The sequence below is a fragment of the Capsella rubella genome, unplaced genomic scaffold (assembly GCF_000375325.1).
Source record: "Capsella rubella cultivar Monte Gargano unplaced genomic scaffold, Caprub1_0 scaffold_5, whole genome shotgun sequence".
Lineage (NCBI taxonomy): Eukaryota > Viridiplantae > Streptophyta > Magnoliopsida > Brassicales > Brassicaceae > Capsella > Capsella rubella.
In genome coordinates this window covers 10,594,779-10,607,097 of record NW_006238919.1, presented here as the reverse complement: position 1 = coordinate 10,607,097, position 12,319 = coordinate 10,594,779, and the positions used below count along the sequence as shown (strand labels likewise).

The 12,319-nt window shown below is 32.9% G+C and overlaps 2 protein-coding genes across 2 annotated transcripts; one reads left to right on the top strand and one right to left on the bottom strand.

Moving 5' to 3' along the window:
• The first annotated feature begins 2,895 nt into the window (after positions 1–2,895).
• LOC17886586 (exocyst complex component EXO70H1) lies at positions 2,896–5,077 on the top strand. Its single transcript, XM_006292976.2, has one exon. The coding sequence runs from the start codon at positions 3,029–3,031 to the stop codon at positions 4,937–4,939; it is 1,911 nt and encodes a 636-aa protein (XP_006293038.1). The 5' UTR covers positions 2,896–3,028; the 3' UTR covers positions 4,940–5,077.
• Positions 5,078–5,143: 66 nt separating this feature from the next.
• Positions 5,144–6,939, bottom strand: LOC17886622 (probable pectate lyase 4). The gene is made up of 5 exons (XM_006291414.2): positions 6,767–6,939; positions 6,187–6,538; positions 5,887–6,097; positions 5,690–5,758; positions 5,144–5,602 (listed from the first exon to the last, which is right to left on the bottom strand). The coding sequence occupies exons 1-5, from the start codon at positions 6,891–6,893 to the stop codon at positions 5,366–5,368; spliced, it is 996 nt and encodes a 331-aa protein (XP_006291476.1). The 5' UTR covers positions 6,894–6,939; the 3' UTR covers positions 5,144–5,365.
• Positions 6,940–12,319: the final 5,380 nt, after the last annotated feature.

Below are 12,319 nucleotides of genomic sequence, written 5' to 3'. Positions count from 1 at the left end.
TTTTAAATGTCGTACGTACAATGTACATGTTGACAGATTTTTGTCTCTACTTTCATTATTCCCACATAAACGGTAGTTATACATATTAAGACGAGCATTTATATCTTACTTGAGATGATTTTTACTTGGTTTGTTTGTAATGTTGACAAGACAAGTAGCTTGGAAAAGAAGAAAATGGAAAGAAAAAAAAAAGTCACGTGGATGTGATTTTTTTAGTAGAGCTGTCAAAATGTAAATTTTCAATAAATCATTAAAACTATATATAAAATAAAATGAAGTTTTAAAATAATTAATTTTTTTAATTTTTCAATAAAACTATATATAAAAAGAGAAGTAAACAAGTATTTAACGACATCAAAAATATCACTTCGGTTATATATATATATATCACAACTTGTAAATCTTCTGAACAATATATATGTACAAGGCTTCATTATTCGCTTAAAATTTTTAGATGGTGCTACTTTCAACACACTGAAAAATCTCCATTTTACATCATCTAACGAGTGGTGTCATGGCATTAATTAGTCTAATATATATACCATTTTTCATTGTTAGGTAAACATATTTAATTGAAGATTATAATATAATAATACGTTGTCAACACGTTGGAACTGAACAATGAGTAAAATAGAAAGCCCTTTCCAAGTGAAATTTGAAACTTATCTAAGGAGACTTGGAGTGTTATTAACTTATCATCAATCAGTCCAATAAAACGGTCCTTCAAAACGATAGGCTGATAGAGGTGGCTCGTGCCGCTAACTACTTTCTTGCAATGGTTTTTACAACTCTACGAAGTTGAAGTCACTTGTCTGCATCAAAAGTTGATCAACCAACCTTTATAAAAGACACTCGCAAGCCATGATCTCAGGTCCCATTCCTCTTAAGGTAGAAAAAGTTTAACTCCCATTCGTTGATTTGGTAAGAAAGATTGGCACTTCCATTCGGTAACAAGGGAATCTATCTATATAAATAAGTCAAAAATAGCAACTTGTCTTGTTATTATAATTATTTTTTAAAAAATTGGGGTTATCAATGATAAGTTATAAGCTTTTGAGTTTTGACTTTGGCATTAGCATTGTCATACTTTGATCTACGCTTGAGTTTGACCACTTCTCAATCCAATCACCAAATTGTTTTCGCGCATTACAATATTATTCATTTTTGCTTCGATATAACTCCCCAAGGTTACATTCTTCCTTAGTAAAATCTGTAAGAAAACCAAATAATAACATAACCAATCCTAATATATATATAGTTCATTTTCCTCATAACAAGTCTATATATAAAGTCGTCAGTTTTAAAATAAAAATAAAAAAGTTTGTGAGTTCGTTTGTAATCAAATAATGGCATTAATCAATAGTCGTCATTGCTTTTGTTGACGGAAGATTCCACTTATAAAAAAAATAAAGATAAAGACAACCAGAATAACTAAATTATTGATTAGTTCGGTTCCAGTCTAACCGAATCCGTGAAATAATTATCATTAGCCATTACTATAATTTTAAAAGAGAGAGAGTGGTAACAAAACGTAGACTAGCTTATAGTTAATGCCCCCTTATAATGATATAGCCAACTCACGTATATACTACAACATTGTCGTTTGAAGCCAAATGGGTTGAACCGTTGAAATATACTTATCAGTTATCATGTAAGATCAGTTGACTTGGTAAGCGAATCTCGATTTTGTTCTTTATGGCCTAGTAATTTTGCCAGTGACTTGGGTATGTATATTCATAGCTTCTCGCACATTTGACTTCTTCCTGCAAACTTGATCGTAATATGCGAATGTCATTGTGTCTGTGTAATGACTTGGAAAAGTTGAAATACATCGTTATTTTACTTTTATTTCAGTCAAGAATTATATATAATGAGTAGGTACGTATCTTTTCTTTGATCTTCTTTTAGTCAAACGAAAGGATTTTTAGTTGTAAGACTATACTTCCTCGGTTCCATCATACGTATAAGAATTTTAAACTTTTTTTGGCTAAAACACACAAAAACTGAAAAGCAATAGAAAAAATATTAAAAATTTTAAATAGTCAAAAATTATGAAATTAATAGAATAAGTGTATAATTTTTTTAATTTTTTTTAAAAATAGAATAAAAATAAAAGTCTAAGAAATCTTATATATTAGAGCAAAATAAATAAATATATGATGATAAGTTATACATACTGTATTTTCGTATTTTTTCTTCTTATAAGCTCGCTCTTGCAAAGACGCAAACTATCAGGATTACGACACATCAACTGTACTAATAGTTAGATATTTTGGTAATACTTTTCTCTTAACTATTCGTGTAGCTGTTAGTTTATATGAGGACGCTATAACATGTTATAATACGATACGATAAAGTGTCTATTACCTTCTGATAACAACAATTTGTTAATACGATTTGACGTTGACAGACAGAAAAACCAAAAAAAAATTGAAAAAATGCAGGCACGCGTTTTATACAAGAGACCGAGAACGCTGAATATATCTACATTATTCGGACTTTTCTACTGAAACTTCTATTTAGTTTTATTTTTTTCCTTCCGTCGAGGCCTTCGGACAAGAAAGATACAAAAATGTTGCGAATGATGCATATATAAAGTCAAATTTATTGAAAAATCTGATTTAAAAACAAATACATGAAGAAAAATTATAAGTTGACGGATTGAAATGGTCAAATACTCCTAGTCGTGTATAGCAAAACTCATGTGTAAAAATCTGTATCTAATAAGTACATAAAATAAAACTAAGGCTTATATTAAACATCAATGTCAATGGTTCTTTGTGGTGTGGGTCTTACCTCATCAAAGTCAATGGTTCTTTGTGGTTTGGGTCTCACATGTAAGCACATCGTCATCGGTTTCAAACTTGAGAGTCGAGACCAATCACTAGCTCTATATATATAATTGTTAAATACCATCTTCCTTGTTAAATTAGAAAGAGTAAAAGCCAAGTAACACTATTTTGAGAAATAGCCTCCTTTTCAATTCAGGAAAAAAAAGAAAGAGAATAGAGAGAGCGCTTCTTCTTCAATGGCGAAAATGGCGAGATTTTCTTTCTTCTCTTCCTCATCTCCTAAACACTTTCCTTCTTCTCCTTCTTCATTCACTTCTTTCCCGGCTTCTCCTCTGAACCAGACTTTTACTGAGTCTATGATTGAGGAGACTCTCGAGAAAGCGGAATCTGTCATCAGAAAATGGGACCCGAATACGCCTTCCTTCACCAAGATCGTCTCTCTGTTTAACCATAGCAGACGAGAGGCCAAAGAGTTCATCATATGTGTCCGCGATTTGCGCAGGGCGATGCACTTTCTTGTCTCTCAAGACTCTCAATCTCCAAAGCTTGCTCTTGCACAGACCCTGATGCAGGTCGCCATGGCGAGGCTTGAAAAAGAGTTCTTTCAGATATTATCTTCAAATAGAGACAAGCTTGATCCCGAATCAGTTTCCGGCCAATCCTCAATCTCCAGCAACTCTGAATTTGAAGATTTTATGGCATCTGACGACGACGATGACAGTGACAATGAGATAAGGATAGCTGGTGAATCGATCACTAAGGTTGAGAAAGCTTCAGCCGTGGTGATGTCAGACCTAAAGGCGATAGCAGAGAGTATGATCAGTTGTGGATATGGTAAAGAGTGTGTAAAGATTTATAAACGGATCAGAAAATCGATCGTAGATGAAGGACTGAGCTTGCTCGGCATCGAAATCTACAAAGGCTCCAAATTTCACAAAATGGACTGGGTCACGCTGGAGCATATGATCAAGAACTGGATAAAAGCTGCAAAGATTGGCGTTGCCACGCTCTTCCGTGGAGAAAAACTTCTTTGTGATCATGTCTTTTCTGCCTCTAATTCAACAAGAGAGTCATGCTATTATGAGATTGCAAACGAAGCAGCTACTAACCTTTTCAAGTTCCCTGAATTAGTTGCCAAGGAGAAAAAATCCCATGAGAGGATCTTCCCACTAATGGATCTGCTGGCTGCAATCTCTGATCTCTGGCAGGACATAGAGATGATATTCCACTTCGATGCAGTAGCTGGTGTGAAATCTCAGGCTCTCACGTCGCTGCAAAAACTAAAGGCCTCAATCCACAGTGCGCTCACAGACTTTGAGTCAACCATTCAGAAGGATTCAACGAAAGCCCTTACACCTGGAGGAGGGATTCATAAACTGACACGATCAACAATGAGCTTCATCTCTTCCCTTTCAAAATACAGCAGTGTGTTGTCTGAAATCCTTGCAGACCATCCAAACTCTAGAAACACCCGCCTGCTAGAATCTTATGCCAGAACTCCAATTTCGGAAGATGAACAACACAATCACGCACTCTCGGTCCACTTTGTATGGCTCATCCTGGTTTTGCTATGCAAACTAGACACCAAAGCAGAACATTACAAGGATGTTTCTCTGTCTTACCTTTTCCTTGCTAACAACCTTCACCTCATCATTGAAACGGTTCGGTCAACTCACCTGAGGGATCTCCTTGGAGATGATTGGCTCTCTATGCATGCTGATAAACTCAGCGCTTATGCTGGGAATTATGAGATAGCATCATGGTCCAATGTTTTCATGTCTTTACCAGAAGAACCCACAGACCTATCACCAGAGGATGCCAAAATATATTTCAGAAGATTTCACACGGCATTTGAGGAAGCATATATGAAACAATCATCACGAGTTGTACCAGATGCAAAACTTAGGGATGAACTGAAGGTTTCAATAGCGAACAAACTTGTACCAGAATACAGAGAGTTTTACAGGAAGTACTTACCAATGCTCGGCCAGGAGAGAAACACTGAGATCCTGGTGAGGTTCAAGCCAGATAATTTGGAGAATTACATCTCCCATCTTTTCCATGGAACACCAATTCATGCATCCTCTTCTTTTTCTTCGTCTTCATCTTCTCCGTCATGGAAATCAATTGGATGTGTTTCAAGCTGAGTGACTCGATCCATAGTTTTGGCTAACGGCTCCATTCTACATTATTTGAGAAAGAAAAAAATTGTATGGCTACTTGCGTTTGCATTGTGTACAAAAAAAAATGAGAACGAAAACAATATTGGGAATTTTTTTACATAATTTAAACCGAGTTCTTCATCTTCTGATCAACCGCTTAAAGAATCAAAAATTGAAACTAGTTTAGTCTATAATAACCGAAGCTGATATAAATCTGGTAAAGAATTTGATTTAGGGAATATACATTCAAGAAGCGTATTACTTATCACAAAGAAGAAAAATGCATTAAAAATCACACAGAGCATACTCTGAACATAATGTGCTGAAGAACAAAAGCCTTATTCACTTCTTGAATAACGTAAAAAAAAAAGAGGAAATATGATATGCAAGAAAACAATCAGATCACAACTATTACTTAGGAACTCCATGATCTGAAGGACGGGATAAAGATTGCCAACCAGTGCAAATTTGCATAATCTGCTTGAGAGTTTCTGATGGTGGCTCGACAGTCCATGTCGGGTAGTGTTCGCTTGGATGGAACACACATTCTTCACTGGCTCCTGTCAACAAGGAAGGTTGAGCTCCGTTCAAGAACAAGTCATTTTCAGATCGTACTAATCCAGCTCTTGCTTCTTCCCTGTCAGCAGCCTACAAACAAATCAGCACAAGATGGTGATGGTGAATTCACAAGACGACCAAGATTTTCTATGATGCAAGTGGAAAGCGAGCATCAACCTTTTCATGGTAGTATTCAAAAGTTTTCTTCTTCACGCCTGCTTCGTATATATTGCATTGAGAGAATACCTGATGATTCAGGAACATAATTATCCTCTATTGAGATTTGAAGCAATGATCTAAGTTTTACAATTGGATATTTAGATAAATCCCCGTTTCCCCGGGTTTAGGCATACAACTACTAGAAAAGAGTTTACCTGCGCTTCTACGCTAGCACAAACAGCATATATTCCCCAGTTTCTTGTGTAATTGTTGTATAAATGAACTTTTCCAAATCTCAGACGAGGTTGCCTCTGCCTCGTTCCATCAAAGAAACAATGGTGAATGGTCACTCGGATACATCTATCATCAACATGAGAAGGATCTGCTCCAATAAGCATCGTCTTGTCATGCTGAGCAAAATAACATCTGTAGGAACCAGAGGCAAACAAGAAGCAACATCAAGCACCAGCCACGAGATTTGTCAAGGTTAACCATGCAAAAATCATCAACCTCACCTAGAAACAGTAATATCCGTGCTTTGTCTAGTAATATCAATAAGCCCATCATCGTAATCGCGCAGGCTGCAGCGATCAATCCAAATGTGCCTAGACTTTGGTTTAATCTGAATACCATCAACATCATGGCCTCTACCACCTTCAAACTCCAAATTGCAAATGATGATATGTTCACATTCCTTCAATCTTATTCCTTTCCCTGTGAGCTTAATCCTCTGTCCCCTTCCATCAATCGTCTTGTAAGACGATACACTCAAGTATGAATGGAGGTTAATAGTTCCAGAAACTGCGAAAACAATCCATAGCGGCTCTTTCCTCCTACCTCCCTCACGAAGAGTCCCAGGTCCATCATCTAAAACATAAACCAATCTCAACATCTTCGAATACAAACAGCCACAAATAAGATTCGGTGTCTCAAATCAACTCTATCTCACAATCAATTAAAAAAAAAAGCTCCATAGATTTCGTGTAAATGTGAATTGAATTCTAGATTCCAGTATGATCATCGGTAAAGCATTGAGCATAAACAATTATTTGATACATAGATTACTAGATGGTATATATATTACGAATACATCACCTGCAAGAGAAGTGACAACGTAGACATCGCCGTGAAGACCACCGACGGCGAAACGTCCGAAGCCCTCGGCACGGCCAGCTAAAGCCCTGAGGCTACAATCGGCATCGGCGTATGGTAGCGTTGTCATCGTTCGTTGTTATGCGGCGTCGTATCGTGTGTTTCTATTTACCCCGTCGGTGCCTCTTACTTGAGCGACAAAAGTAGATTGATTCTTGATCGGTGAAATACATATTCGGTTTACCAAACCGGTTTAGACCGGGTAGATTGATACTAGTCCATATTAATTTTGGTTTGTGGGTTACATGGACAACAACATAACATAAAATCGATTAGTCAATTTCTAATAAAGATGCCTATTTTTAGTAATCTCTCTCGATGGTTCCAGCTTGATTCATTTTCATTGTCGTTTCGTTTCAATAATTTCGTTATTTATGAAAATGTATAAATTGTTGGTACTTGGTAGGTATCGATGTTAAAAACCTGAATTGGTTCTTTCTTGGGAGTAGAACTGAATATATACTATATAGGACTAGGGATTTTGGATATTCGAACCATAATTCAAGGTCGAAACTCAAAATTCGAAACATGAGAACATTCTTATGAAACATTTGAATGACAACTCTATTTCTGGGAGATCTATAGTTTATCAGAAGAAATTATACGAGGGGTAGAGATGCATGCAACTTTGATCTATCTGCGATTCATACACTGATCAGTCGATTATAAATCAAGAGCAGAGAAAGTTTGTGCTTTGATAATGATAAATTTTATGTCTCAATTTAACTTTAATAACTTTCAAGGGTATATCATTTGTAAGTTTACTAAAATTTCAAATGGTTAGGTCTCTCAATTTTGATGTTCAATATATAACATTATTGGTTGAAAACTGAAAATCTTAATTGTTTATACATATACAAAAATGTTAGATTTGGACCCCCGAAATCTCGAAACCTGCACTGCCATTATTCCAAAACAACCGACAAAAATGTATTTTTTGCCGTCAAAATTAATCCTGCCGACCAAAAATAAGTAATATAGACTGTTTTACATGACTACGATCGCGATAAGGTTTTTACATGCATGTTTTGTTATACGGCTGCGATAAGGTTTAAAAATTAGTAGTACTGTACATATTCGCAAAGAGATTTAAACAAAATTAGTAGTACTGTACTAATTAAATACATGTTTTTGTATTGAAACATTGCTTTAAACAAAATTTGGTAGATGTCCTAGTAGGTTTGATGTGGTAGATAATACATTCATTAATATAGGGTTTGGTCACGGGTGGACTAGTACAAAAATTTGGTTCATGAGTGGTGATGGGTTACGTGTGGCAAACATTACTTACATACACATCAATTGTCAATTTTGAACAAAATTTTTTTGCCATTAACTTCTCTTTTGAAATTGCGCTATATTTTTCCTATTTTTAGTAAATCTCTCTCGTGTTAAAAAGCTTTCAAATCTCAGTTTATTAAATGAAATTCCTTTGTATCATTGTATGCAATCATTTTAGTTTTTCCTCTAAAAATACCATAATTATTTTTTCCATTTTCCAAAAATACCATAAACCAAAAAAAAAAAAAAAAAAATTGAAGGTGTAGAATTTTTTTAAAAGTTTGAGTTGACTATTTATACTTAGAGTATAGTTTTAGGTGTAGTGTTTAGGATTTAGAAATTATTTTTGAATTTAAAAAATATTAGTTTTAGTTTTGTGTTATTTTTGGAAAAATGTATTTTAGTGATATTTTTGGAAATAAAACTTATAATAGTATTTTTGGAAAATAAAAAAATTATAATGATATTTTTGGAAAAAATACTTATTTTTATAGTATTTAAGATAATTTTTTTATATTAAATGTTAAATCATTTCACTGTCGTTTTCGATATTTGTCAATCAGCACACTTGCTGTGTATGAAAATAATGTAGTTCCCGTTGGTGTATACTGTATATTGATGTCAAAATTTTGAATTGGTTATCAGGGCGGATCCAGAAGTAAAAATTGTATGAGGCACCAATATAAAAAAAAAAGTAAAAAAATAACAAAAATTAACGATGTTGGGCGTCGAACCCTTGTATAAAATCAAAAAACATGGGGCACGAGTAACCAAATAAGCTAAGTAAACATTGTTGTAAGCTAACCAAGTGAACTTTTATTTATAATGAGTATGGGGCACGTGCCCCACCTCTCCACAAAAATCCAGACACCAAATAATGTGTTTATGTTATGGCCCTGCCTAATCGGCAAGAAACCAAAAAAAAAAGGATTAATTTTAGGTGTTATGGTTTGAACTTACAGGGTAATGACTTACTAGTACTAGACTACACTACTAGGTAATGAAAACAAGTTTTAATATAAAACCATAACTTTAAATAAAAGTTGGTACATGTCCCAGGCTCCAGCTTTGAGAGTTGAAGATGCCCAATTGCATTTATTCCAAGCATCAATCACGAATAATATCATCAAATAAAACGATTTTTTTTTTTTTTAAACTAAATGCTATTATGTCGAAAATTAAATGAAACTTCATGTAAGAATAGTATAAAGAGTAATTTAATGAAATCATGCTCATGCATGTGCGATGGTTACGATGAATCGATGATGGTGGAGTAGTTGTCAAATCACGAGCTGCACATACAATGATACAAATTATAGTAACTTTTTTTTTTGGTTTAGAAACTATAGTTAACTTGCAACTTAATTGTCATTTTTTTGTTGCTGATTAATTTCTAACTTATTATTAGTTAGTTGTATTCCGATCTATGTACCCAATTCCCATTAATATTCTAGCAAACTATAGATTAATCATGGATCCAACCGACTTAGGAATTGGAGTTTAACCAATAAATGGAGAATAATTAGGTATAAGTTGAAGGACCCATACCAAATTACCAACCGTAATATGGAGCCACATTGAAGAGATATATATCTAGCGAGAGACGTATATGAGTGGTTCTCCTACTAGCTTTTACGTACGTCCACATCCACTGTATACGTTACATGCATGTTTGTCAACGCATTTTTCAATAGTGTTTCAGCATGGTTCCTTTCTATAAATAATGCTTATCAACTTATTTTTTTCCATCAATTTATTCTATATGCTATAAGTATATATTATTAATTATTAATGTACATTGTGTATGTGTCGGTGTTCATATTCGAATTACTAGCTAGAAATAGCGGTTTTGGATGATACCTGTGCAAAATGAATGTGTGTGTGGGGAATTAGAAAGAATATATACTAATACATACATAATGTATATATGCTTTGGTTTCTGACCTGAAAAACATAATATGGACGAATAATCGGTGGCAGATCTTGGTTCCTAAGGATGCAATTCCACCCATTTGAATAAGTTTCATCTTCTGTATATAAATGTGATGTGTTTGTATTCTGCACCCACTGAAAGATCTCTTGGATCTTGGCCTTTGTGGACGATAAAACCTGTCTTCACTATTGGCTACTGATAGCAAATGTGTGACTGTGTATAAAGAAACAAATCTTCAAATTTTAGATGATGAGTCACGTAGGTCGAACTTTGAATGCGACTTGTCGCGCTATGAGAAGCCAAAATTCAAAATACTGTTAAAAGTATTTTGAATTTTCTTTCAAAAAATCTTATCAAGAATTTAATGACCACGTTTTTTTTGCCTTCGTACATACATTTAAACTAGGTCCGGACCCGCGCTACAGCGCGGGGGAAAATTACCGGGTTTTTAGTCTTTGTACGTTGCGAGATAATTTTATTTGTGTTTGCTTTACTTTCTTTTGATCAGTAATTAAATTTTATTATTTTTAGATTGTATGTGTTGGTTTCGAATATGTTCAAAATTATTTAAATTATATGATTTTAGTTGGATTGTTAATTTTAGAACAATATGTGACATATATACATATATAAATATTATACAATGAAAAAAAAATATTATACAATGAATCATTTTTAAAATTTAGGGATTGACCCGCGTTACACCGCATAATCATAAATACATGATTTTAACTTGAACCTTTCATGCAGTTTTGTAAAGTTGCAAATCTCTAGAATAAACAAATAAAAAGCCAATGTTTTCTTATTTCTTATCGTGTTAAAGTGTAATCTGTGTTGATGTTACAATTTTCCGGTAGCAAAAACTTATTTATATAGATCATATTTTCTCAGGGTTAAATTGAAAAAATATTAGTTTTATAATCAAGCCAGAAATTCGAAACTATTGCCAAATAAATATTAAAGATGGTCATAGACAAAAAAAATATATATATTAAAGATGGTTGAAAATGAAATATCCCGTAACTGGTGTGAAGATCATAGTTAATATAGGAGAAAACTATACATCCAAATATCAATATAGGATATTTAAGGAAGATTTTGTTTTGAAATATCATGGATAATTTGATAATGATTATTTTATATTTAATTTATATTTCTGATTTTTAGGTTAATTTGTTAAACCAATATACAAAATCATACATTAATGTATTTTTCCTTAAACAAATTAAGATTAATGTACTTTCCCAAACCGATATTGATGATTTAATTTGGTAGATTTCAAAATAATATATATGGAAACTGGTATTTAATATCCTTAATTTTTTAGTAAGATCCAACTGAAAAAATCCGGGTTAATTTTTTTTTTAAACCCGACCCAAGAAGCATTTGTACTTCTCTTTTACTATAGTAGAGATAGGCGTGATTGCTACTTTTTTTTTGGAATTTTATTAGTCTAAAATTAATGATTTTCACGATGCCTTATTTATTCTTCCAACAAAGGACAATAATTAGGCCATAATGTAATGAAGAAAAAATTGACCCACACACGTATACACCCTTTAAAATCGACCAAAACACTTAAAGGAAATATATTTTGAATATTTTTTGACTTAAGGAAATGTCGCAAAGAATGAGTAATTAGTTAACTATAAGATATTTTGAATATTTTTTGACTTAAAGTTTATGTCGATGACAGTATATTCGATCGTAATTGTATGAAAACTCAATAAATAACCATAATATTCGATTGCTTAATCTAAACATTGATTGGACATAATTTTTGTTGGATTGATTCGATGAATAATACCAGTTTAAGCCAATTTCGGTAAGTAATTAAAATATAAGTAATACAGTAAAAATAATATTTTTTTTTTTTTGTCAACAGTAAAAATAATATTATGTTTCTGTATCTATTTAGGCTGGAAACACGAAGGTGAGTTTTTATGGGCATCTATACTATTAATTGGGGATCATTATTTGTCTTTGTAGCCAAACAAACTTGAAAAAAAAATATTACAAAATATACAATTTCAAACCTATAGCCAAACACACTAAAAGACAGCAAAAAAATAAATTAAATAAATAAAAAATAAAAAACAAAAACTATCTGTATTTATGGAAATTATTTAATTTTGTTACCATAAAAAATGGACAATTAAATTTGAAATTAAACATATGCAAACAGATTTAATATTAGTTATATATTTTAGAATATTTTTTGAAAATAATAATTTATATTTAAGAAAAATATAGATGAAAAAATATGTTTATTATAAAAATAC

Bases quoted from the DNA above. Each gene is read 5' to 3' on its own strand.
- LOC17886586 (XM_006292976.2), top strand. From the start codon at position 3,029: ATGGCGAAAATGGCGAGATTTTCTTTCTTCTCTTCCTCATCTCCTAAA.
- LOC17886622 (XM_006291414.2), bottom strand. From the start codon at position 6,893: ATGACAACGCTACCATACGCCGATGCCGATTGTAGCCTCAGGGCTTTA. The intron at 6,539-6,766 runs GTGATGTATTCG...TTTATGTTTTAG, and splicing joins CGTTGTCACTTCTCTTGCAG to ATGATGGACCTGGGACTCTT. The intron at 5,603-5,689 runs GTTGATGCTCGC...ATTTGTTTGTAG, and splicing joins TTGAATACTACCATGAAAAG to GCTGCTGACAGGGAAGAAGC.